The 27,287-nt window shown below is 36.3% G+C and overlaps 1 protein-coding gene across 1 annotated transcript in view; it reads right to left on the minus strand.

Annotated features, from left to right (window-relative positions):
- wb (wing blister) overlaps nt 1–27,287 on the minus strand; it is a 393,659-nt gene that overhangs the window by 5,839 nt on the left and 360,533 nt on the right. Inside the window, exons 18-39 of the mRNA XM_089631097.1 lie at nt 25,617–25,841; nt 25,009–25,326; nt 24,598–24,797; nt 24,192–24,450; nt 23,621–23,792; nt 23,197–23,430; nt 21,162–21,673; nt 19,693–20,168; nt 18,972–19,231; nt 17,841–18,137; nt 16,131–16,297; nt 15,527–15,840; nt 13,121–13,402; nt 11,137–11,311; nt 10,442–10,604; nt 8,610–8,866; nt 5,817–6,078; nt 4,928–5,264; nt 4,451–4,604; nt 4,202–4,363; nt 3,363–3,644; nt 1,641–1,940 (exon numbers count right to left, since the gene is read on the minus strand). Of these exons, the coding sequence (XP_089487223.1) occupies nt 1,641–1,940; nt 3,363–3,644; nt 4,202–4,363; nt 4,451–4,604; nt 4,928–5,264; nt 5,817–6,078; nt 8,610–8,866; nt 10,442–10,604; nt 11,137–11,311; nt 13,121–13,402; nt 15,527–15,840; nt 16,131–16,297; nt 17,841–18,137; nt 18,972–19,231; nt 19,693–20,168; nt 21,162–21,673; nt 23,197–23,430; nt 23,621–23,792; nt 24,192–24,450; nt 24,598–24,797; nt 25,009–25,326; nt 25,617–25,841 (5,808 nt within the window). The remainder of the gene's footprint in view (nt 1–1,640; nt 1,941–3,362; nt 3,645–4,201; nt 4,364–4,450; nt 4,605–4,927; nt 5,265–5,816; nt 6,079–8,609; nt 8,867–10,441; nt 10,605–11,136; nt 11,312–13,120; nt 13,403–15,526; nt 15,841–16,130; nt 16,298–17,840; nt 18,138–18,971; nt 19,232–19,692; nt 20,169–21,161; nt 21,674–23,196; nt 23,431–23,620; nt 23,793–24,191; nt 24,451–24,597; nt 24,798–25,008; nt 25,327–25,616; nt 25,842–27,287) is intronic.

Below are 27,287 nucleotides of genomic sequence, written 5' to 3' on the forward strand. Positions count from 1 at the left end.
TAAACATTCCGTTTCAAGATGGAGGCAGTTTTAATGGTTCAGTAAAGATTATTTTTCGAATTTGAAATGGTCATAATTATTTTTATTAGTTTTTCAATATTATGGTACCTACCTGCCTGAAGAAAGTATGAAAAAAAAGTTGTCATCATCATTGAGTTGTCTTTGGACTAATAGTATAATTCCTTATTTGAATTTTTTTTTTAAAGTTACATAAAATAATTATGTGGTTTATTGAAGGACTATACTTAGTAGGTATGTATTTAAGTACCTATTTACAAATCTTAGATTTTAAAGGAAATTTCGGGATTGATTTATAAAATAAGAGAAAACTAGAAACATGCTTTTTTGGATGCGGGGTCTACCGTTCACAGAACTAATATTATTATGTATAATGGCTTATTGGTGAATTTATAAGAATATTGAAGGGATAGAGAAGGACTAAGGCACATCAAAATGGTACACCTACTAATATGTGAAGTGTCCACTTGCTACATTTATCAATATCATTTAGAAAAGAAAACATTGTTGATGCAAAAATACTAGGCAACTTTTAAAGTGGACAAAATGAAGACTGATTTGTTCCCAAAAATAAATTTACTGTCGATTCTTTCATTTTAAGATGGCAATATGTAGGTTTAAATATCTTTCTCTCAAACAATTTCACAAAATACTAAAAACATTGTTTTGAAAAAATTTTAGTAGATAACTAATTTCAAGAAGTTTATATATCAAAAAATGTTGCATACTTGACATCACATCCCAACCCCCTTGTTCTATTAATGTTTTTTTTCTATTGATGTTATGTTCTTACATTTTATGAAGAATTGGCTAAACTTGTTATTTTCTTCTTTTAAAAATTTTATTTGCAATTTTATGTAAATCACAGACATAGGAATTAATAGACGAGAAGATAATGGCGAGGGGTAAAATCAACTGTTGAAGAACGAAGGGGGTTAAGCTGACTGTGATTCGTCAATAAATCAATCTGACAGTAAATAGGCATCTCGCATTATAATATCACCATTTAGTTCTTAAAAGTAAAATCTGCCTTTGAATGAATAGACATTTTTACATGGGAGCGCAAATTACTCGCCACGTTATGAACTAATTTGCGAAGTCCAAATTCGGCAAAGTAAATTTCTTCTGTTTGCAGAGTCGTAGTTAGTTTCAGAGTATTTAGTTAAGACACTTTTATAAATGTTCATAATTTACTTCCCAGCAACCAATCAACTTTGTGTTTCGCGTCCAGACGTTTCTCGATGTGATAGTAACAACTGATTCATATTATACGATGTGAATATGCTTAAAATAAAGTAAAATAATGCTTATATATGGAATGTAATACGACAATTGGGTTTATTCTCTTTTTCACGTCTATTTTTACAAGTTTTCATAGTACAAGTCAACATTTTGCCGTGTTATTTCGTAAAATGAACCGATGATGCCTCGACCATAGTTCGCACAAGAATGATGACGTCACGTTTTCAAATTTCACTTGAGGCCATATGCGAGCCCAGCCGGCTCAATGGAACCGGTATGGGGAGTGGGGATAATACGCTTTTAATCACTTAGGGCAGGTCTACTAATATTCATATGTCTATGATGTAAATGCATTATATTTTGCTACCTATATTACCAACCTTAGCATTATTTAGTTCCAAAGACAATGCTGGCGCATTATGAATAGTGTGTGCAATGCTCAACAGCACTCCGTTCATCTCCACAGTTCTGAACTCCAGCTGCAGCTCGAGGTGTGAGCCGATGACAAACTGTCGCTTGTAAATGGCGTAGGCGTCTCCGGGGAAGTAGGATCCGCGCTCGATGGTGGGGAAGCACTGGCCCACGTTTTGGTGCAGGGCGGCATCCTTCACCAAGTCCTCGGGCTTGCCGTTCACGGTCAGTCGTCGGATGCAGCCCTTGAAGCCTTCCATCTTTAACATCTGGAATGAGACATATATATATTTTATATCAATTTCACTACGCAATTTGTTTTTTTGAAAATAATCTCTCACTGACTTTGACCAATGACAGTTATTATTCCACGGAATATTATTTTCCATGTAATTTATTAATTCTTATATATTATACAGGGTGTGAAGTGCACTAACTTCGGGATGTGAATCCACTTTACTCCCAGACACCCTGTATAGGTAATATAATATTTCGACGGTCTCAAAGAACAATTTTGGATTTCGTTTCGTTTCTGCATTTTTACTGTTTTCAATTATATATTTCTCTTATTAAAAAAATAAGGGTTAAAGCAAAATACCGAACAACACTATATTTCTTCATCTCTAAAACAATAAAAATAAAGAAACAAAACTGCAAACAGGTCTACTGCAAAATTACAAATTTGCACATTTGACATTGTTCTTTTTTAAGATAGACAAACATTACCGGATTACGAATAACCTGGCAATATTTGAAAATCTCCTACTACTACCACAGTAAGCGGAAAATGTTGTTTGTGTTGTGATGGAGGCTAGTTGAGGAATTGAACACATTACGCCTGGGTGGGACCCAAACGTGATGCCAACTCATCCGCTGACCGATCAAAGTTTGGGACCGTCGATTTGAAATCGAATGATATTTTAAAAATTGGCTTACATAATGCCTAAAATCATATTTTCCGCATTAAAAAATCGAGAAGTAGACAATCCTTCATTGCTTATAATATGGTCCACTAGTGAATCCATGACATTTAGAAATGTTTAAAATAATTATACAATTTTTTCAAATCAATTTTGGTCATTGTATATTTAATGATTTGATTTTTTAATGTTCATCGATATGTAAACATATTGTAAATAACCTACTACAAAAAATAATGGTGTTTTTTATTTTGTTTTATGTGAATACCGCACAAGAGTCCCAACTGCTCCCAACCGTCTCCCAACAGTCAGTGAGACTATGGCATCCCCAATTGGGGTATGTTGTGAGGCTGAAGGTAGTGGGGAGGGGAAGGAGATGGGGTGGCGGAAGGTGAGGAGTACCCGGCTATTCAGATCTGGTCATCAAACATGACAACAGCTATTTCAAGCAATGTTTCAATTCTTACACCAGGGCGATACCGAGAGTATCTTCCACTCTGGAACGTGCCGCAAATATGCTATATATTATTTGAAATTAATAAATTGTGAAATAACACATTTGTGTTAATAATTTATAATTAATTTTAATCAAATAAAATTTACTTGCCCACACCGGGATTTGAACTGGCGACCTTCGGTTTGCTAGTCGAGAGACTTAATGTTGGTGCAAAAATTAAGAGTGTCAAAAATCTAATCTGATCTGAAGCTGTCTCCTGAATAAAGATGCCTCAATGTCCTTTGATAGAAAGCACCAAAAATATTATAACTTACATGGTCAGGTATATTGATAGTGACTGTTTTATCTGGAAGTCCTCCGACGTAGAGCATATTGCTCAGGAACATGACTTTAGGCATCCTGGCCAGGGCGCTCCTGGGTCCCACAGTGATGGACAGTCTCCTCTGCGTTGACCTCACCAGCACGTGGTGCCACTGCCCATCATTGGTGACCAGCGGTATCGAGAGCTCCAACTTTCTTCGACCCTTCATAGTCAGTGTCACTTTCCCATCTTTTAAGTAAACGGCTATCAGGTGACGTTGTTTCTCTTTCGTACCCTGCAATAATATATGTACATTTAAAAAATATGTAATTATGTGAAAACCGCACAAGAATCTCAACTGCTTTTAACTGTCTGGAGCCTGTGAGACTATGGAATCCCCGATTGGGGTATGTTGTGAGGCTGAGGTATCGGTGAGGGGAAGGAGATGGGGAAAAGGAAGGTGGGGAAGTATCTTGCAACTCAGATCTGGTCACCAAAAATGGCTAAAGCCATTTGAAACAACATTTTAATTCTGAATCCTGATCTTACACCAGGGCGATACTCTGGAATGTGTTGCAAATTTACTATGTATTATCTTAAATGATTGAATTGTAAATTTCAGCTTGGTGTAATATTTCAGTACCTTACGGTAATACGGTATATGGTAAATTATTTTCACACAACTCTGGTCCAAACACCAACGCGCATAAAACACAAATATTTTACATATGAGTTGACATATAGTGAACAGATTACGAACTAAATAATAGAGTGTAGATTTTTTCTTATTGTTATAGTTTTGGAACACCTTTGAAAATGGTAATTTAAAATAAGAATGAGAAGTGTACTTACAGGAGTTAAGAACAGTAATCCGTTGGGATAGAATGTTCTGAAATCGAATTCCAAAACAAAATCTTGATGCCATATATTTCTTCTTGTGAGATGAACTTGTGCGTAACTGTTTGAAACGTCTCCAAATTTAACCGCTCCTGGTTCTAAAGTATAACTGTACACCTAGAAAAAATGTGTTTAAAATTACAATCACTTAAAAAGCAAACATACATAAACAATTTTGCACAGGATTATTTTTAAAAAGCAAACCTTGTGACATCCCTTTGATGTTTTATTTATATCCGACTCTGACTGCTGTGTGTTGAGTAAATTGGCTCCCACTTCATATTCTTCACCCATTGGTGGTCCTAGGTGTCCAATCAGAGCGTGATTCATGGAAACCAGATCTTGGATTGAAATTAGACTTGAAAAAAGAAGAAAATCGGTTAAAACAACTTGATGAAAATATTAATCTTAACTAACCACCATCATGCAATTTCGCCACAAGGGTAGAGGGGGAGAGGATAATGTAATACCACTCAACTCTGTCCAAACACACATCCTTGCTTCATCTACATTCATTATCTTCTCACAAATACTTTTTTGTTAAAAGGACTTGAATCAAGTCTTCCAGATTTGAATAAACTTTTTGTCTCTAATTAGGTAATATAATTAAAGCTCCATTTTCCTTTCATTTAAATGTGAAATAGTTTTATGTGCAATAAATAAAGTTAATTAATAACTTACGATCCATCAAATACAATGTCCTTAATCGCGCCGCGTAGTGAAGTAGTTGACGCTATGTGTTGATCTGTCACATCCGTCTCATTCAGATGCTCGGGCACCCCTCCCACGAACATACCCCCACTGGCATTTCCCACCACGGACTGCGGTATAGCGTGCACCACCACTGAACCGGGGGGCAGCGTCCCGACGGCCTGGGCTACGTCGTCGATGAACATCTCGATGCGCCGGTTCTTCTTGATGACACTCAGCGCGTGAAACTGACCGTCATTTAGAGCGGTGCCATTCGATACGAGCTTGAGGTCTCCTTTGCCGGCATTCATTAGTAGATGTATTTGACCTGAAAAATATGTTATATAATTCAAATTTGTTGTAAAAAGCCCAAATCAAAGAGAAGATGGACTAAACTAAAGTAACAACTTGGAATTACTTCAAAGTGTTCAGATAAATAGCTGAGCACAAAACTGTTTTATTCGACCCATCGCTGCTAGTAGCCGCTTTTTATCTTATCTTTTTACTTTCTAGTTTCAACCTTAAAAATGAACCGTCGGGTGAAAAGGGAGCGTACACTTCAAGAAAGATTAAAAATTGTTGGAGTGGAAAATATTTTTGGAAAAATATGTATTGTTTTTTAGAATATAGCCTTTGTCTATATTCCCGCATTAATAGTTAAATTCAATAGGATCCCTCAAAAATGATACATAGAGTTTTCACTATAAATTGTAAACAAATAAAACGTTAAAATGAACTCACTTTTTGACTGAGGTTTGGTCATCTAAATTACAATAACATTGTTAGCACTTAATACTAGTCTATCCTGGGGTTATTTTTTCATTTAGTAGTCTGATATAATGCTTTTTAATTTCAGGAAATCAGATTTTCACACACTCACCGTCGACGAGAGAAAACGAATAGAATCCATCATTATTATGAGCGTTCTCTTCAATACTGATGAGCTCAGACTCCGTAGTGTAGGCGTACTCTGGGATAACTTCGTTGGTCCTCATGATGTGGTAGTGCCTCGGCGCGGAGAGGAGCAGGAAGGCGTTGGGCTGCAGTGTTCGGAACATGAAGCCTAGGTGGCTCTTTCTGCGGAGGGTGTGGCCCGGTAGCTCCAGGAATCCGTCTCCATAGAAGCCCACGGAAGTGAGTGGCTGAAAGAAGGAAACAATATATTTTTATTTATTAATTGAACTGATACTTATTACATAATGACACACATACATGACAAAACATATTAATAACACCCCTAGTAAAAACCCATTAATACCTATTAATGACACACATACCTATTAATGACACAAATACTTATTACATAATGACACACATACATGACAATACATTTTTTTTTTTTTTTTTTTAAAAGAAAGACAAACATTCCCGGGTTACGAATAACCCAACAATGTTTGAAAATCTCCTACTACCACCACAGAAAGCCAAAAATGTTGCTTGTGTTGTGATGGAGGACTTAGCCAGCCGAGGAATCGAATACGCGACGCTCGGGTGAGACCCAAGCGCTATCCCCACTCAACCACTGACCGGTCATATTAATACTTATTAATGACACACATGCCTATTAATGACACACATACATGACAATACAGATTAATGACAATACACATTAATGACACCAGAGATGTGCAAAATGGGTACCCAAAAACATTTGAAATGCAAAATAGAAATGGGTCAAAACTTTTCCATTTGAAAACGCAAAATGGTTTTTAGAAAAGCATTTCAAATGCAAAATACCTATTTTCAAAATGCATTGAAAATGCAAAATGGTTTCTCAGGTCAAACAATTAAATTAATTATAGAATTTTTAAACAATTTTGTCATTTAATATTGGACATCAATGTAGAAAAAACATATTACATGATGGTAAATCCAAAAACACCACGTCTACAGATTATGAAACCACAACAAAATTACGAGGGAATAATGTTGCCAACGTAAAAACATAGAAACTGCTATCTAACATTTAATATTACAGCGTCATGGCCCCTGTTCAGAATTTGAATCAGTATTTTTTGTAATGGTATCACTCAATTGCCAGGGCTCCTACCAGGTAGCAACTTGACAAATGTAAATTATTTCTCATAGCGAGGTTGAGGAACGACTGATATTTGAGGCTTATGAAAAAAAGATGAGTAGAGATAGTAGGAAGAATGTTGCAAAAAAGCATTTAAAATGGAAAATGCATTGAGAAAAGCATTTAAAATGCAAAATGCAAAATGGTTTTTAGAAAAGTGTTTAAAATGCAAAATGGAAAATACCCATTTTGCATTTTGCATTTCCATTTGAAATGGATTTATTTGAAATAAAGCACATCTCTGAATGACACACCTAGTAAAAACTTAGTAGATAGTTTTAATAAAAACAATAATTTTTTACAGCATAATTCATTTGGCATCTTCACAAGCATTTTTTTTTTTTTTTTTTTACAGTATTACCGCACAAGAGTCCCAACTGCTCCCGTCTGGAGCCAGTGAGACTATGGCATCCCCAATTGGGGTATGTTGTGAGGCTGAGGGTATTGGGGAGGGGAGGGAGATGGGGAAGAGGAAGGTGGGGAAGTACCTGGCTATTCAGATCTGGTCACCAAACACGGCTAAAGCCATTTCAAGCAACGTTTCAATTCTGAATGGTGGTCTTACACCAGGGCGATACTGAGAGTATCTTCCACTCTGGAACGTGCCGCAAATATACTATATATTATTTTAAATGAATTAATTGTGAAATAACACAAATTAATCAAATAAAATTTATTTGCGCACGCCGGGTTCGAACCCGCGACCTTCGGATCTGTAGTCGAAAGCGTATACCACTAGACCACGCCGGCCGTCCGGTCATTTGGTTCCTTAGTACAGGCAATCTGCCTAGCTAGGAACTAATATCGACCTGACAAGACGTAATAACACATGTAATTAAAATAAATATAATGCATTAATCAAACAAGGCTACGTGCCACATAAGCAACGAAACCATTGATCTTTTACGATTGAATATCAAATTAACACTTCTTATTGGAAAACCCTGTATTTGGCTAATTTATATAGCGCCATTTTCGTGAGAAATCACCTCATTCCCAATATTGAAAAAAAATTGTTTTGGATTGAAAAATTAAAAAGATTAATATGACTTCTTCTGTATATAGCCTCATATTAATCAGGATTGGACTACACTAACTAGAAAAACTTATGAAATTGCATGAATCATGTATTTCATCAAAACCATGTTCAGAAATCATCTATCATATCACTGATGTATATTTTTGTGCAGTCTATCATTGCTTTATTCAGGTGTAGCTAATATTTTTAGCTAAGTACCTGCGATTTATTCATGTTTACTCTTTTCAGCTTGTATTTATGCTTTGTACTGTGTTATTATTGTAAAGTCTCAAATAAGTTAGATACCCTTCTTTGCAAGTAACTTGTCACATTAAAAATTGTTTGAATAGTCGATAATGAAAACCTCTGCAGCATAGTAGTTGATGCATTTGAGTTTAGGTCGAGAAGTTCGATTCCCGCAGCATAACCAAAATGATATACCTACATATTAATGTTATGTGGTTGCTACGTAGTCTGTGCCACTAGTTTTCCATTGGGATGGTGATTGCTAAGTTTGATTGACCTTACAAAAACGGGTTTGTGCTGATATTCAAAGACAAATATATGGAGAAGTTTACCTTATCTGAACAAGTACTCTCCACCCCATAATGCACAGTGGTATCCAGAGGGTTGTACCCCTCCTGGTCAATGGTAAGGTCCCCCAGACAGCCCAGGAAGGGGGGAGGCAGGGAGCGGATGATGGAGGGGGCTCTCCACAGGGGCGGGGTGCCCCCCAGCAGATATTCACTGTTGGTGAGGTCCGGAATGGACGTGGAGTGGATAACGGGCGGGTTGGGGGAGCCAAGTTGTTCATATCCGTCTACTTTGAGACTTCCTGTGGAAAGAAAATGAAAACAAATTATTATAAACATGTTAATTTCGGTTGACAGTCCACGTGTAAGTTATGTCAAATATTCCTACGTAATATGTAACATTATTCAAGTTCAACTTTTAATATTCAATATTGAAACTACTTATTATATATCAGACAAGCGATAAAGTAGGTATCAAAATTATTTTATGAATTAATAATTATTTAATCATTGAAGGCAATATTTACAAACAAAAATATGAAATAGAAAAAGATTCAGCCGCATCTAGGAATTTGACCCAGGACCTCTTTCTTGCCGAGGAAGAGCTCTAACCACTGAGCTAATTGAACCATATCAACTTCCGTCATTTTTTACTGTTTCATAATTCAACTGAAAGCTACCAACATTATCTTCATTTTATTATTGGCTCTTATCTTTTTTTATGTATGAATGCAAGATTCTACCTAAACTAAATGCAATCTAGATAGTATCTTGGATAGATTTATATATTTTTATGCATGAATGCAAGATTCTACCTAAACTAAATACAATCTAGATAGTATCTTGGATAGATTTATATATTTTTATGCATGAATGCAAGATTCTACCTAAACTAAATACAATCTAGATAGTATCTTGGATAGATTTATACAGAAGCGGCCCGTGACTGTAATTACCAGCAGTGCATTTCACTTTTAAAATATACCTAGTCTGTAATTTAGGTGGAGCAAATTAATGAATGGGAACACCTACTGCAATTCATTCTATCTTCTAAGTTATATTTGTAAAATAACTGATTAAATAATACAAAATTATCTCGAAAATAAAGGACACTCAATTCATCGTTGAAAATATAGCGAAACCGTTTGATTTCACCGCGAACGAGTTCCAATGTGTTAATGTTGTTGCGTTAACATTGAACATTAGTATTTCTAAGCGAATCCATTCCAAACGCATTGGATTACGCATGATCAAAGTTATGCAAAATTCACTCGCCGTCAAAGCACTTCGATAATGCACGGATGGGTTATGTATCTGCACTGCTCTAACACGTAATTTGACGTTAAGAGTGTAATCTGTCTCGCTCATGTCACCGTTTCGGCTACTTCGGGCTGTCTCGATACTGCCCGACGCTGTTTTAGTAGTATGGTAAAAGTTGGTTTTGTGCATATCGGGGTATGCACGACCGCTTGCTCTTGTGCGGGATTTTTTTACTAGAAGATAGCTCAAATAATGACCTGACGGGAATTACGAATTTCTTACATCGATCACTGGGGCACAGATGTCGTTGTAATTTGTTATGTGGAGATTGAAGACAAGCAGTGCAATGCACAAATGCACGTACCAAGGAACCGCCTCTGGATTTATATACTATTTATTTTGTAAAGTGTGATATTTATTGACTTTTCTGCAAGTCTGGAATGAATATTTTATTTTTGGAATAACTTAATGAGTAAAACCCCAAATTATATATATTTAATCATTGAAGGCAGTATTAACGACGGTCAGACGAAAAATTTGTAACAGTAAAACCTAGATACGACTGAATCTAGGTTTGGAAAATGATAAAAACATTTATTTATTTTGACAGCACTTACCTTTCTCTATCTTTCTCTTGATAAACACTCTTGCTGCTTGCACTTGAACAAATTTACCCGTGTTAAACTTTTCAGTGGTATTTATTTCAAGTCGGGAGTCTCCCGCGTAATCTATCCTGAAGACAACTCGGCCTTCCCGCAGCTGGAGAGAAACCGACCTATTCTGTAAAAAACAAAATTATTTTACCATAAAACATATATTTTTATTTAGGGATATGTTTAAAAACATATAATTTCAATCATTTTTTGGTTTGACTGAGGGATGAACCTTTCTCCCAAAGTGACTGGCTCTTAACAGCTGTGAACTTTTAAAATTTTAAAAATTAAATATTGTTTTGACTGAGGATTGAAACTTCCTCCTCAGAGACTGACTAAAATGAGTGAAACTTGCTTTCACTTAAGCCAAATCCTACTTGGATGGTAGCAAGATTTATTTAGTATATTAACTGCTGTAAATTTTTAAAATGTCATCCAAGTCTATAAAATGCATTGTCATCGACAATGAGTTTATCTGAGAAGTTTCAGATCGACCCAATGCCGGGAAGTGGGTTAATTTCCACTTCCAAGGTTCCATTTCATTCATCATTCATTAATTTATTTATTCATTCATTCCAGCAAATAAAATCAAAATTCAAATAGAAGATTAGTCTTCATTTTTAGAATGATATAAATTTGTAATAATAAAAGCAACTTACATTGGCTTCATCGACGGCCAAGAACAATAAGGCATTTTCATCAAATGTTCTGAAGGTGAGAAGAATGCTGAACTGATTCTTGTTGAAGGGCCGGAGGCCAGATCTCTTCAGGACGGAATAGCCAGCCCCATTCCAGTAATACATGTTCTGCTCTGATACCTTGATTTCTTCAGCTCTGGCCATGTCATAAAAAAATAAAGTTTCATTTTTATTACTATGCAACATAAGAGGATAGGTATCGAAATTGGGGTAGGTACTTTTTCATCCTTGTTTTCAATCTTCCATTATTTCCATTTTTAAATATAGGTACTAAACAAATCAAATATTTTTTTATTTTGACAGAATATGGAGTATTGCAACCAGAGGGGTATAACTCAGATCGAAAATTGGAACCGTGAATATTGTGAGGTCATATTATTGCCTAACTATATCCACCAATGAAAAACTATATAATAAAATAACTATGTATAATAAGTAGGCTACAAATGAGAATTTTACTGTCTATATATTGACAAATCTATGTTTTTTTTAGGACCAATTTGTTTCATACAAAAAGCCCGAAGATATGGATCTAGTGAGTGGTTTATTTATGATTGCAACAAAATAACTGTTTGGGGGAAAAATCAGTAGGTAGCTTTTGAGGTTAGGATAGGGTTGCCAGTTGTTTATTTACGGGGTTGCCATCCACTCCGATATATATCGCGTGAGTTACCGTTATCGAGCCCTCTGTCCCCACAAAACCTAAAATGGATAAACTTGTCAAATTCCCTGCACGCTTAATAAGCAATAAAAATTAGAAATAGCATGGTTTCAACTTAATTACTAGAAGAAATAACTATGTATGTCCCGGGAGATGGTAAAAGATGCATTGAAGTTCCATTTTTTCCTCAATTAAAGTTTAGTTTGAAGGTGTAGAAATATGTATAAATTATTAAAAACAACCCAAACTAACACCCTAAAAACCTATTTTATGCATGCTTACTTAAACCTCCAAATAAAGTTATCTCCATTAGATAATTAAAACGAAATCAAGTGTTGTTTTTTTAAAGAAGGCTATTTTTTGCAAACACAGCAGAATTTGACAAGTTTAACAATGTCCCGACAAAACCTAGAACTAATAAATGTTTTCCGCGGCCGTGTTGACTACCAATGTTACTGTCCGTCCTAAGCTATATCTATGAGAAAGAGTTTTTAGATCGGATGGAAGTTACAGTAATGTAATATAAAGTATTGTGGAGATTATGTAATACATACAGTGTAATTTGAGGACATAATTTATTTTAATATCAATGGTATAAAATATACCATAAATATACAGTAAATTATAAACAGTGACATCAGAAAATATACAATTAACAGAAACTCTAGATGGATATAAAAAGTTAGAGATACAAGTACATGCAAAACTTATAGGTAGACTAGGTTAGATTAGTATTGATTGAAATATATGATAGTATAGATACATGATATAATATATTACAATAGCTAAAAATAAATGTATGCATTTATTTTCAGGTTTTGGTTGAAAGTAGGTAAGTGCCAATCAAGCTGTTGGTTCACCGAATGGAATATTATTATTCACCCAAGTTTCCTCAGTTTCCCCAGGCAGTTCATTTTATATACATATTTATTTGACTTTTTATGTAAGTATGAGTAGACTTACATTTTATTGATCATGATTTAAAAGATATGATATTAAAGCCTTTTTGTACCTAGCTTCTGTGCAGTTAAACAGATCCGCTACATCTGCGTACCTATTATGTACCTATTTCATGTAATTTAGGTACAAAAGAGTGTAAGAATGTATAATAATCACAGGAAATTAATAGAACTTGTTGAATTATTATATTGTACAGTCGAAAAGTGTTTAAAACTGAAATGTTATTAATACAAATTAGGTTTAGTTTATAATATTTTAAGGTGTTAAGTTATGAAGACAGAAGTATAAGTGCAAATTAATGGTAAAGATATAGGTAATATTTACCCTTCAATACAACCCGTGCAAGCATTCATATTGGGCTGCGAATGGAAGTTCCACAGACCAATCTGTTTTCCATTGTAAGAGAGTTGGTGCAAGCAGCCAGCTAGGCCGGCATTCTTCTGCACCTGGGTTGCCAGACTTCCAATCCAGGCCAAGTCACCGGGCTTCATGTCTAGAATCCCGAAGGCCGGATTGCTGGTGTTGGAGGCAGGCACTTGTGCCAGAAAATCTGATTCGGGAGATGTGACAACCTTCCGAACCCACAGTTTTCCTATATTCCATACCCTGAAAAAAATTAGGAAGATTGTTAATGAGCAACCATTTTTTTTTAACTTTAAATTTATTTATCAATATCAAATTATGTAACAATCAACATTATGACACCCAGACCTGGAAAATTACGAAAAAAAGCTTATTTTTGCATTGTGTGGCAATGGGGTATTTTATTTAGTGCCATTTATTATATATATAGTTATTGATAGTCATAGTACAATATGGAAAGAAAGGAAAAATTGTAAGTTAACAAGAAAAGAGTACAAAGTTATTAAAAGAAATAAAAAAGAAACAAAAATAAAAAACCTGTTTTGCAGTGATCTCATTAATATTTCACAAACTATGGATACCTAAAATGTAAGGAAGATTTAAATAAAAATTTTCTTAGGACGGGTTGCTTCGGAGAATTTGAACAATTCATCAAATTTCAACGTTCATTTCCGGGTTCTGTGAAAGTTCTATTCAAGTTGTGTTATTATATCATTATAGGCTAGTTGCTTGACAGAACTGAAATAAAAACAGAACTTGAAAAAATCTTTCACAGAGCATGAAAATGAACGTTGAAATTTGATGAATTGTTCAAATTCTCCGAAACAACCCGTCCTTAAATTCTATTCATCGTTCTAAAAAAATGGGTAATTTTAATAAATGGGCAATAATAATTATTGATTTTAAAAATAATCTAAAACCGCGCATTCCTAAACAGTTCAAACTGGCTACAATGTCGTTATGACATGGAAAACGCTACTTGCTGATAAGACGGTTGTCACCGACGTTGGCTATCTTGACGTCGACCATGCCGTGTTCAAGAACAGAAACGAACATATAAATATGTGGCGTCGAAAAAAATCTAGATTAACTAATTAATAATAAACCGCTCGACCTACTTAGTACCTACTCCCGAATTATGTACCTGCAGTCGAAATCGCATCGTAAACAAAGCAATCTACTTACTACAAGCACCTACTTGTCTACCAGGTGACAATACGTCACAGGCCGTCTTTCACATCACTAGAACTCGCCAGAAGGTTCGAGTCTACCGCCTAGGCATAATTGCCGCGCTGTCGAAGGTTCCCGAAACACACAGATTGTGCGAGTGCCTAGGATTTAGTTGCAATCCATCTACCTACTGTTACCGTCGGCCGTGTAGTATAAATAAGCCCGACGCAGCGAGACAGTCAGTCAGTCATCAATCTGCCGCCAACGATTTACTAATCTCATGAGTGACGGTGCGCCCCCGCGCCCCCCGCAAAGGACAATATTCCCGGTTTCGCCCGTACCATCATGGACTCTATCGGGACATCATCTTAGCGCCTTGTCCAGATCGCCGTCCCTGGCAAGCGCTACTTGGATTACAAGCGCCCTGGTTCCAGCGTCTCTGACCAGCGCTTCTTCCACGCCACCATGACCACCACGAGGACACGCAGCATCCTCACTGGTCTACGCCGTTCCCGCTCAACTGCCTACAAGGTCCGCCGCACCTTCGGCCTCCGTCAGCACTGGAGTATTGATTCCCCAGATCGCCAGTGCCTGACAGTCATCGAGTCCCGGTCACCAGCGCCCGGCGTCGACTCACTGACCCGCACCTGACCAGCACATCACCGCAGCAACCGGAATATTCTACATCTGTCCTACATCATCTCCTCATCACGGCAACTGACTCAATAAACACAGTGACCTTCACCACCCGCCTTTTATTCCGTGCCTTCACCACCATTGATCCCCAAAAATATAATTAAAACATCACCATTATCATAATATTTTCGACATTTAAAACAAAACAGTTAAATTCCTTATTGCAGCCTCATGATTCCATAATAAGTTAAATATTTTGACCGCTAAACTATGGAGGCTACGAGTTTCCCGACTATGCACCGGTACCGAAGAGAGCAACGACGTTAGTTCTTCGGAGCATCTTCCATTGAAATACCAGTAGAACAAGGACAGTATTCCCACCTCGCGCCAGGGGAATCTATCAAATGTCCTGCTCGTTTCTGCACAAACGCAGAAGTATTTTGGGGCTCAGACCTGAGGCTGGCTACCAGAGTATTGTAAATTGTGAACAATGTTTTCAGAAACATTAGATAAAAAAAGAAGCACAACGTGGCCAAATTAATCTGAAGAGAGTATAATTACCTATCCGCATCCACTCTGTACCAGCTATAATCCGAAGTAGAATCACTGAAAGTCTCGAGAATCTCTGGATGAGTTATATAAGCTGTATTTCCTCCGAGATTCCAAGAAAACCTTATCTTTTTATTGATAAGTTCCAGTTTTACAAAGTCTCCGTTGATGGTGCTCGGTAAATGGAAGAGGACCGAGTCTTGAGCATTATCCGGAGTCAGGGAAATGGACGCAGACAGGTGGGTTGTGGTTGAGGGTGCCAGGTTGGTTAATTGGTAAGAGCGAACGCAGCCTTGCTCCATTGAAGACTTTAGTGAAACTCTAATCTGAAAAAATAACATATTATTATATGAAGAAACTGTTATGTATTGAATATACATAATTCAATATGTTTTGAATTTAGAATTACACTAGCGCAGACCTTGTGAAAAATCACAGGATATTATAAAGCCAATTAATATTTTTGTATTAAAATTATGGGTTAATATCTACTTTATGGATTGTCTGAACAGTTCCAATTTTGAAAATGATTCGCGTCATAGAAAACTGAAATTAGTACGCCTGGTATTAACATATTTATTTTTTTATTAAAAGAATTTTTTATATTTGTACACACCCCATCTGCTGCATGTTTAGCCCTTTGTATTTGATCTCTCAGTTTTTGTAGCTTTTCTGCCAGTGTGGAGTTAGATTTCCTCACTTCTGCTTCTCTCAGTTGTTTTGCATCCATGAGGCTCAGTGCCAGTTCACTTGCCCTTCTTATATTTCCTCTTAGGAGTGACACTAAAATGGAGGAATTTCATAATTGATACAGTGAAAAAAAAACATCAAAAAGCTAATAGTGGCACAGGACCACAGAGTAACGAAGACACACAGCTGCCCATAAGGACGAGAGGAACAAACAGGGGCAGTGTCATCGGCATGTCCCTTTCAGTGATTTGTCAATAAATGAATCTGACAGTATATACAGGCAACTCACATTGTAATATCACCATTAAAATAAATTCTGCTTACGAATTACTAGTCCTTGTTACAATGGTACGCAAATGATGGCTGCGTTAATAATTAATAAAAATTAACTACAAATCCCAAATCGGGTGAACAAAAGTTTGGGCTTGTTTCCAAAACTGAATATTTTGTTACACTATAGACATATGCAATACGATTTGAAGGCGGTTCGGTGTTTTGACCATTTTTACCAACATTCCGATCCAGCGCAGAAATGTCCCACAATAGACTGTGTTGCAAACTATTGCCTTATTTTAGTGAACTTTACTTTTCTGCGAAGGGTCTGGTTATTTTAAGGTGCGTTCAACGTACGACTGATGTCATCGATTATTTAAAGCATTCTCGAACCACGTTGCCAAAAATATGGTCACGTGGTTTGACTCCAGCTCGTCTAAGAGTTTTTCCAAGAAGAAAAAGTGTAGCATTTTATGTGCGCAATATTTGCATTGGTTTTTAATTACTTCAAATGGTAGGTGCTCAAACACTGTGTATTGGGAGTTATTGTGTAATTCATGAGCAATCTTTTTCTTACAATTATTACGGCTGCACCTCGCAACAGGAAAATTACAGAGACGGACTGCACCTTGCGAGGATCAAAGAATTTTGTCTATGCTAATTTGTATCACCCTAAATACCCTAGTTATCAACAGTCAGACATTAGTTTCAAACAAAACCTTCGAATCAATCAGAAGAAAGTCTTAGTTCTTCTTTTGCCATTGCATAATTATTATTTAAAATTTTCAAGTTCAATAAAAGTTATAAACATAAAACATAGGTTTTACAGGTGTCTTCATAATTATTCTGATGATATAGCAAATAAAAAAGAAAAAAACTAAATTTTCAAGTCCTAATTATATATCCTAACTTTTGAAATTTACTTGTTCTCACGTAACTACATGAAAACACCTGTAAAACCTATGTTTTATGTTTATAACTTTTATTGAACTTGAAAATTTCAAATAATTATGCACATCTTTTAATTTAGGGCCCCCCCCAGGACAAAATCCTGGGTGCGCCACTAAAAGCTGTTGTCATAATATTTAACCTTTGATTGCAATGACATCTAAAACACAATGAGTTTTTTTAATACTTTATTTGAATAATTAATTTTATTATTAAAGAAGACTTGCACAAAATACTGGCAGAAATTCTAGAGGGAAGATGTCCATTTGGCCATCCCTGTCAAGTATGCGGAGAGCAACTTCAGAGGCTTTGCGAGGAAAGCCTGGACTGGAGGCTGCTGAAGTGGCTTAGGACAGGGAAGAAAATAGGAAAAGGGGAAGAAGATGATACCTAATTATTTAATAGGGTTCTGTACCTTTTTCCTCTGCCCCTCCAATCTTATCATCACCATTGCTCCGCAGGTCTTGTAATTTCATCCTCAGCTTGTAAAAAGCATCATTGTAAATACTGTCTGCTTCCTTGTAAAGCACTCGCATGTTCTCATAGACCCGGTCAGACTTATTGTTGGCCACGGCTAGTTGTTCGTCAACACTGATTGCACTCAGGTTGCTTGTCAGGACATTGAGATCTTTATCTTTCCAAGCAATACCCCTGATCGCCACTCTTATTCTCTCAACCTTTTGATTTGATTTTTCTAATTCTGCAGCCATTTCTGAAAAAATATTCAAACATTAACAAAAAAATATTGAGAAAACTCCAGATTGCCCAATCAAATTTTTATTTTTTAGTTATTTATTCTTAAATATATTTGTATGATAAAGGTATAGTATATTGTCCTCCACGCTAGGATTTCACCTGTGTTGTGGAGGACTTTTTCAATTTTAAAGTTATATAATAGTAAATAATACAGTGGAGATTAGTTACACAGAGAAACAATAAAAATTAAATTATAATAACGATTTTTACATAGTTTTAACAAGAACAAATGTGAAATGTAACAAAATTAAATATTAAAAGGATTGTAGCCAGTTCCATATGTGTTTTTTGTATTCTGTAAGATTTGATGTTTTATATTGTGTTGGAAGTGAATTGTATAGTTTTATAGCCTGGAATCTGTAGTGTTTTTGTCCAAAGGATGTGTTGGTTTTTGGTATTAGTAGTTGGTGTACATGTCTTGTTCTAGTATTGCGAGAAGTTTGTGAAGTTTTAAATGTGTTTAGGTTCTTGTAAAGGAAAGTAAGTATTTGTTTTGAATATAATTTTTGAATCTTCAACACAGGGAATTTTTTGAATATTTTTGAAGTGGGTGTCAGTATTGGTACTTTAAGTATTACTTTTATTAAGGTTTTCTGAGCTTTATACAGTGTGTCTATGTATTTTGTACTGGCATAGCCCCAGGCAATAATGCCGTATTCCATTATGGATTGTGCTATTGCGAGGTCCATCTCTGATAAGTCCTACGCCTTCTTTTGAAGAGAAAGGATAGGATATGTATGTATGATAAAAAAATTGTAAGGGCATGCCAAACTGTAGTCTGTTTTTATACCTTTTACTCGAAGGGTGTGTTGAATGCCTGTCTTCAGGTGTTCCGCAGAACTTTCTTTAGAAATCTCCGACATTTTTAAAAGAGTATTCTGTTCGTCCTGTGGAAGATTTTCACCTGCAGCAGCTTTTTTAGCGAGTTCTGCTGCTTCCACAGCTTGAAGAGAAGCCTCGCGCGCTGCATTGATTCCTTGGACTATGTCTTTGAAAGCAGTGGAAGCAGTCACAGCTGAATCGGCACTATCTCTTGTTTCAGTGAAGAGGCTAGAAATATAAATAAATTATCAACAAACCATCATAGATTCTATAAATCAACCAATCAACAAATCTACAGCGATTTTTCACAAAAATGGAACTATGTAAATCATCCCAACTGAGAGAAGCAAAGTTTCGACCATTTGGCATATTATCTGTTTGTTACGTTCCAGTTCCAATTCAAGATGGTAGCCTTGTTAAATATAAAAATGTCCAACAAGAATATGCATGATCATGGTTCTTAAAAAAATATTGTTTATAATTAATTAGGTAGGTATTTAAGTACCTACTTACAAGTCTTATGATTTCAGAGGAAATTTTGGCTTTAATTTATTAACCAAGAGAAAATTAGAATCACACTTTTTTGGACATGAGGTCTACTGTTCCCAGAACTCTTGGTTATTATTGTCATTACAAAAAAAAACAAATCAATTACAGTATTTTTTAAATACATATTATGTACAACTTACTTTTTAAATGATTCAGCCAGTTTAGTGAGCTGATTAGCATGCTTCATAGCTGGCTCTAAATATTTCTCTTGGTATTCTGGGTTAACTCGGTTTAAAATACCTTCCTTTTCATCAGTCTGATTAGTCAGGTATTCCAAGAGAGGTCCGAGGGTTTTTAAGTTCAGAATATCATCCTCACATTCCTGCAGAAGTACGGTTGACTCCTGGTTCAAGTGTTGATCCTGCATCTTGGCAACTTCAGCCAATATTGCTTGGCTCTGTTCATTTTTATTGAGAATATTTTTATGGGTGTTCTTGAATCTTTTAATGGCTAATTCTACAAAATCGATGGTGTCCCAGGCATTCTCCTTGAACTCAAGGATGTTATCAGTTTTGTTGTGCCAGACGTCAAATCTTTCTTTGATTGCACTGATCTTGTTTTCATGATCTTTCAATTTGTAAATATGTTCGGAAAGCATTGCAGACTGGAGGTTAGCCTGAAAAATAAATGAAATTGAAATTAAATAAATGTAGGCCACCTGGGGGTCTAGCACGGTCAAATTTAGACGATTTCATAACCATATCCTAAGCACGGTTACGCTTATTGTGGGTAGCATATCCAATAGAGCTAATGGTTGTATACCTAACCCAACCCAACCTAACCATATTATTTAATTAATATCATTCTTCAAAATATTAACAAGGAAACGTATAAACTGATTACTGTAGTTTAAAGCCAATGAATCCACCTAGATTTCGACGTCTATCCCATATTTTTAGTTTCTATAAATTTAAAAGATTACTATGCCAAAAATCGCTTGAATAGATGACTAACCGAAATTAACATAAAATAAAAATGAAATCGTTTTACAATGGCAACACTGGCGGATTTGTCTATGGTTCAACATTCCTAAACGTCTGACGGCTAAGTAAAAATATGAATTAATTGAAATATTAACTTTAACATTGGCACTCCGGGTATTATTTTTGACATTAAATATTTAATTAATTAGTTGATAAGTTCTTTAGCAACAAGTTGATTTATTTGAACAACTTTCCTATCTCCAAGCTGAACGAATTCAATTGATTGCATATATGACTTCTTCAATTTTAAGAGCTTAGTTAGTTCACCTTTGTTCATTAATAAGCCAGTAATTTTGCATAACGAACAAAATTATTCAAAAAAGATGTGTATGTATATTAAAAGTTAATCGAAGTTTATCTGACACCGTGGAGATTGTGCTAAAATTTGTTTGTCGGCTCTCAGAATATTTCTTATTAATTGTTGACCGTGCTTGCAAATATCGCCAACTGGCCAATGATGGTTTTAGTCAAGATAGTATTGATAGAGAGTTTTATCGATTGACCGTGCTAGATCCCTTGAAAGACCATAGCGGAAATGGATACATACTAAAGGACTTTACCCAGACAAAGGTAGACCAAGGTAAGAAGATGACAAACAGTGTTGTGAAAGAAAAGTATTAAGTTACCTTATCAAATATATCATCAGCACTCTGCATTAAATCTGATAAATCCAATTTCTTAATCTTCTGCAGCATATGTCTTGCTTCTTTCACGGCCTTATTCACATTGATGTGGGTATCGGAACGGGTGAAATAATCCAATTCTCCAATTTTATTTTCAAGCTTTTTCCTTATGCTCATCAGATTATCAAACAACAAGTTCGCATCTTGCCGCAATGTACAAGCCTCCATTGTAGTCATATTCCACTGTTGGCCCAATGAAGAACTTTGGTATTCCAAGTCTTCACTTTGTTCCTTCATATCTTGGAAAGAGTTTTCAGGCAGGGCGAGTATCTTTTGGATTCCAGACATCATAACTTCAAGTTGGAGTTTAACATCATATGTTTTGTTTGTTAGTTTGTAGAGGGCATGCCAAGGTTTGGGAATGGAAGCATTCTGGATGTGGTCGGTATCCCGTGAAAGTTCGTATGACATCAGCTCGATGGTGTCCATTAGTGTCTGACTGCAGTTGTCGCAAGCTGGTGGAAGATAAATAAATGGTTATAATTCACAAGAAGTCATTTGACATTTGTAATGCATAATATTTTTAATCCACTTGTAATATCAATTCAAATTAATGTTAACACATTGGCCTCAAACGACGCCGTACCGGCGGGTCTGGTGTCGTCGGCTTAAAAACGAAAAAGGGATACATTATTGACATCTGTGTTTAAAATTTTAAATGCCAATCGCTCTGTAGATAATTAAGCATTCATTTCGTAGTAATTTGCAGGACTCCGTTGGTACAGTTTTTTCCTGATATTTACGATTGAAATTTTGTTATATTTCAGCGTCATTGAATTTTTTTTAAAATAGCGTGTGGTTCGGGAATTGACAAGCTTGTTCGTAAAATGCGTGGTGGGCGGCTAACATCAGCCCAAATTGAAATAAAATATATTATGGTCATAATTATGATTAATGTAAAACTTTTCTTAATCCAATTATAAAAAAAAATGTTTTTTATAAAAAAATATATTTTTATATCCTCGTTTAATCATATTATTATTATTTTTTAAAAAACTGCATATATTTTTTGCAAACCTTAATTCAATGAACGAGTAAATTTAAAAAAATTGTTTCTTTTGCATGTTTAGTTTAAGTTTAGTTTAAGTTATGTAAGATTTAGTACACCACTGCAGATTTAAAACTTCGGTACAAAACAATTTGGAGGCCAATGGGTTAATGACGAGGAGTTGTAATCATACTTTGTGGTATGTTGTTTTGCTAACTTTTGTCTGTGTGAATTATTGAAATCTTAGCATGGGTTGTTTCGCAGAATTTGAACAATTCATCAAATTTCAAAGTTAATTTTGAAGTTCTATAAAGGTTTTATTCAAGTTCTGCGGGTGGGTGGCTAGAGAAATTAAAAAAAGAAAAATTTCTCCAGCCTTGCCCCCTGCACTGAGATTGGAAGCCCTGCACTAAGTTTGGGGGCACTCTTTGAAAGCCAAAAACATATAGGAAAACAACAAAAACATAGTTCCCGGGGGCTTCTGGGCTAATGCCCCGCGAGCCCTTAGGGTAAAGACGGAACTGGCTAGTACTTCAATTAGATCTATAGTTCCAAAAAGGATTCTTGCTGTTGTAAATGCTAAACCAAAAATCTGTTGCACAAAAAGCATTGCCTGTGGGGTCATTTAACCACTGGATTGCTTTTGGTAATATAAATGCGCCAATTTAAATGCCTGCGATTGCTTTATTGAAAAAAATTGCAAATTATCTCGTGATCTCAAATCCTACAAAAATGAAACAAACAGTAAAATACAGTTTAACTCATTGGCTATATAGCACCATAACAAGTTTGTATGACTCCATGTAAAAATTCTAAGTTATATTTTTTTTAATGTTGGCGAAAAATTAAAAAAATTATCGTCTGGATATCTCGAGCAATCGAGGCAAAATTATTTATTTCGCGTAGTCGCTCCAGTGGTTGAAAACTTAGAAGCCAATATCTGGGCAAGTTTTTTCCACACATTTAAAAAAATAACATTTCTAAACTTACGTATACAAGTGGAAGCCTGCAAGAAGTGTCGAGGCGTGATACAGGTATCACATCTCATCCCGGTAACGTGTGGCAGACAAGGGCACTGCCCGGTGGTGGGGTGGCAGGGGTGCGGTGCCCCCCCCGGACGGGGTCCTACCACGCCCCCTGGGGAGCACTCGCAGCGCCGGCACCTGCCATCGTCGCCCAGCCACCATCCTACGGCGCAGGAGGAGCAGTCTGCCCCCGAATAACCTGGAAATATTTCATATTGGAATTTATTTAATGAAGAAAATTTCATAATATAATTACAGAAAATAAACATTTGAATGGCAAGCCAATAAATATTGTTTCCAAATGATAATAAAATTTTTCATTAAATGTGTTCTTGTGGAAAATGTCTGAATAAATAAACCCCGAGAAAATTAATGAAAGTTCATCTAACCTTCTCTGCAGTGGCACTGAACCCTGTTGGGGTGGACGTTGCAAGCGATGGCATTGTTCCTAGCTGTGTGGGGGCATGGGCAAGCCTGGCAGCCCCTCTCCTCCTGCGGCTGGCCGTAGTAGCCCTCTCCACAACGCTCGCACTTGGGGCCTCCGGTGAACTCTCGGCAACCCTGGGAAAATAATTTAATATTATTGTTTTGATCATGAAATAAAGACAGTTTGAATTAATCCAAAACCCGTGGAAGAATCCAAACTGCCGGGAGTTAGTGGGACTATGGTATCCCCAATTCGGGATCGTTATAGCACACTTAAGGGAGTGGGAGGGTAATGAGACGGGGAGAGGAAGATTGGGAAGTACCTGGCTAATCAAATCTGGTCACCAAGAACAGCTAATGTCATTCCAAGCAAAGTTTCGATTCTGATTGATGGTATTTCACAAGAGCGACAATAAGAGTAGGTATCTGCCATTCCTCTACCTTCACTTTACAGGACTTCATAAATTTTAAGTAATACAAAAGTTATAAGAACGAAGTAGCAGGAGTCGGTGTATTGAAAAATAAATAACTTACGGTACAATATCCGGTATCTTTATCGCATGTTTCTGATCTCCCATTGCACTTGCAAGGTTCTGCTTTGCCTATCAGCTGGGTCGGAGATACTTCAGGCTTTCCGATATTTTGGTACTTCGGAATGAAGAAGCCTATGGAAGCATCCTGGCAGGAAGTAGAATTGTACTCTCGAGGGCAGGAGCAAAGTTCCACGCTTGAAGCCAGGGAGGACGGGTGCCCTTCGATAGGAATCGCAGTGTCCATTACAACATGAGATAAACTGAAATTAGATGTTAACATTAAGTGAGGTGAGTGAGTGGGATCAAGTTCTTGTACATTTTAATTATATATTTTGGCAGTAATGATAAAAGAGAGAGAGAGTACATTTAAACAATTTGTAAATGCAACAATTCACATTGTTTCTTACATTGCTTCGATAGGACTGGAGTAATGTGTTCCTCTGATGTAAATGGCATCCACGTGCTGAAGGGCAATCATCATAGTTGCTCTGTTGACTTCCAGTGCAGAACTCAGCACTTTGGAAGAGGATGTCAGGGGATTCCTCATGGTCCAGAGCGACTCATGGAACCATACTTCATAGAAACCAGAATTTTCATTGGCATATTGCTGAAAATATTAACAAATAAATGTATTAATTTTAATATTTTTTATTTTACATATTTCGAGAATTACCTGTCGATTATATATAATTTATTATGTTTCTTCAAAAAAACTTTTTTTAAATATATGTTATTGCTCTAGTGGTTAAAGTAATGGATCGGAAGATTAAGGGTTCTCTTAATAAGTGAGCAAAGAGAAAGATAACACTAATGCATACCTCATAGTACTCCAAAACAAGTAATCCTTGAGCGTGTAGCTGAACCAGAGGGTACTGTCTCAAAATGGAGTTAGAAATCTTCTCAGTGATTCCGTCGCTTTCAACGTAGAACTTCAAGAATCCCCCGTAAGATGTCACTCTGTCTCCATTGAATTTGTCGGGCAGTTTCCAGTAGAGGGGATAGGCCAGATCGTAATTGGTTCCGATGGTGATGTTTCCAGTTGTATCCGGTATGATTGTTATGCCGCTTGTGACATTTAGTTCTAATTCTTGATCCTCGGAATATAAGTCAATCGGGGCTTCTCCGACAGTAGAAATCTGGAAGAAATATTTGAAATAAATAAGCATACTGAGATATTTTAAGCAAAAATTTGGGAGGCGGGCTTGGGTACCATCGCCCCGGGAACCATTTATTGGATAACCAACACCTCCGTCATAGGTCACCTCAAGTGTTCGCCACCTTTGGTGATTTAGCAGAGGTGCCCGGGTTCATCAGGAGAGGTGTGTTCAGGATATGCCGGCCCACCAGCTGCGTGGTGTGCCAGATTGGGAGAAGCTGTTTTGGTAGCTCCCTAAATTCCAATAAAATAATGTAGGTTGGCACTCACCGAAATAAAACTGATAGCAGAATCAAACTGGTCGGGGTCCGCACTGGGTCTGATCTGCAGCATCCTGGCGGTGTTCAGTCGGAGCAGACCCCAGGTGAGTCCGGCCTGGGTGCAGTGCGAGCTCCTGCCGAAGCAGAAGCACTGGGTGCAGCCAGAGGGACTCCCCGTAGACAGGCCAAACGTTCCGTCTTTGCACTGGTCACACTTTTGGCCGACAACGTTGATCTAGAATAAATGAAATTAATTTGTTAAGATGACAACAACGATCCATTCACTTGTGTTTTATCAAGGTAAAGAATTAGAAAAAAGACATACATTCACTTTGAAAATATTTTGAACATTTAACCTAATAATAGTACTGCAGTTTTAAGTAAAAATTCGGTGAATTCACTGTCTTCCTTTGAGAAAAAAAAGACATTGTGTTGTTATTTGTCGGCCTCCATGGTCGAGGGGTAAGGCTCTCGACTAGCTATTTGGAGGTTGCGGGTTCAAATCCCAGCGTGCGCAAATAAAATTAATTTGTGTTATTTCACAAATTACTAATTTCAAATAATATATAGTGCATTTGCGGCACGTTCCAGAGTGGAATTACTCTAAGTATCACCATTATGTAAGACCACCATTCAGGATTTAAACGTTGCTTGTAATGGCTTTGGCCGTGTTTGGTGACCAGATCTGAATAACCAGGTACTTCCCCTTCCCAGTACGTTCAGCCGCACAATATACCCCAGTAGGGGATGCCATAATCTCATTGGCTTCAGACGGTTTGAAGCAGTTTGTAGTCTTTTGCGGTTTCACATAAAAAGTTATTTATGGACTAAGTCGTTATAATTGTACAGTTTAAAGAATAATATACCACATTGCCTCTCATGATTTCCGCCTGATAATAAACAGTTTATGAAATTCTTACACATAAACAGCATCACATATCATGACAGACAATTACAATGACAGATACATTATGGTAGCTACCTTCAGCCTCATAATATACCACAGTTGGGAGCAGTTGAAACTCTTGGCCGGTATTCACATTTACAAAAAAATTAATACAGCAGAAAATAAAGTAATAGTGTGTGGCTCACATAGTTACACTATGTTAAACACTAAGGACACGTATATCATTATAGGCTAGTTGCTTGACAGAACTGAAATGATAACAGAACTTGAAAATATCTTTGACAGAACTTGAAAATTAACTTTGAAATTTGAAGAATTGTTAAAATTCTCCGAAACAGAAATTTTTTTTTAAAAACTTTTCAGAATTATTGTATTATCATAAATAATCACGTTATTAGGTTTTTTGGTGTGAAGTTATGAGTGTAATTTATATACCTAAAGAAAGGGTCAATGGAGGGCTGTATGGATTTGATTTTTATACAAATCTACAGTTTTATTTTGAGATTGATGAAATTTTGCACACTTGACCTTCAAAACAAGAAAAAAGTTACTGTCTATGTGAGATTTCGAAAAAACCACCAGCTTATTTCACACTGCTTAGGTACTGCAGATTTTTGATAATATTTCTTGATGAAATTTTACATATTTGACATTCAAAATTATTGATGATCTGATTTCGGAAAAATCTCGATACAGCCCGGAGAACGTCAGGAATTCCACTTAAGTAATACAAATATTTTACTATCGATTTAACCCGCCTTATAAAATTGTTTC

Source organism: Hesperophylax consimilis, chromosome 4 (assembly GCF_061612785.1).
Source record: "Hesperophylax consimilis isolate HC1 chromosome 4, BYU_Hcon_1.0, whole genome shotgun sequence".
NCBI lineage: Eukaryota > Metazoa > Arthropoda > Insecta > Trichoptera > Limnephilidae > Hesperophylax > Hesperophylax consimilis.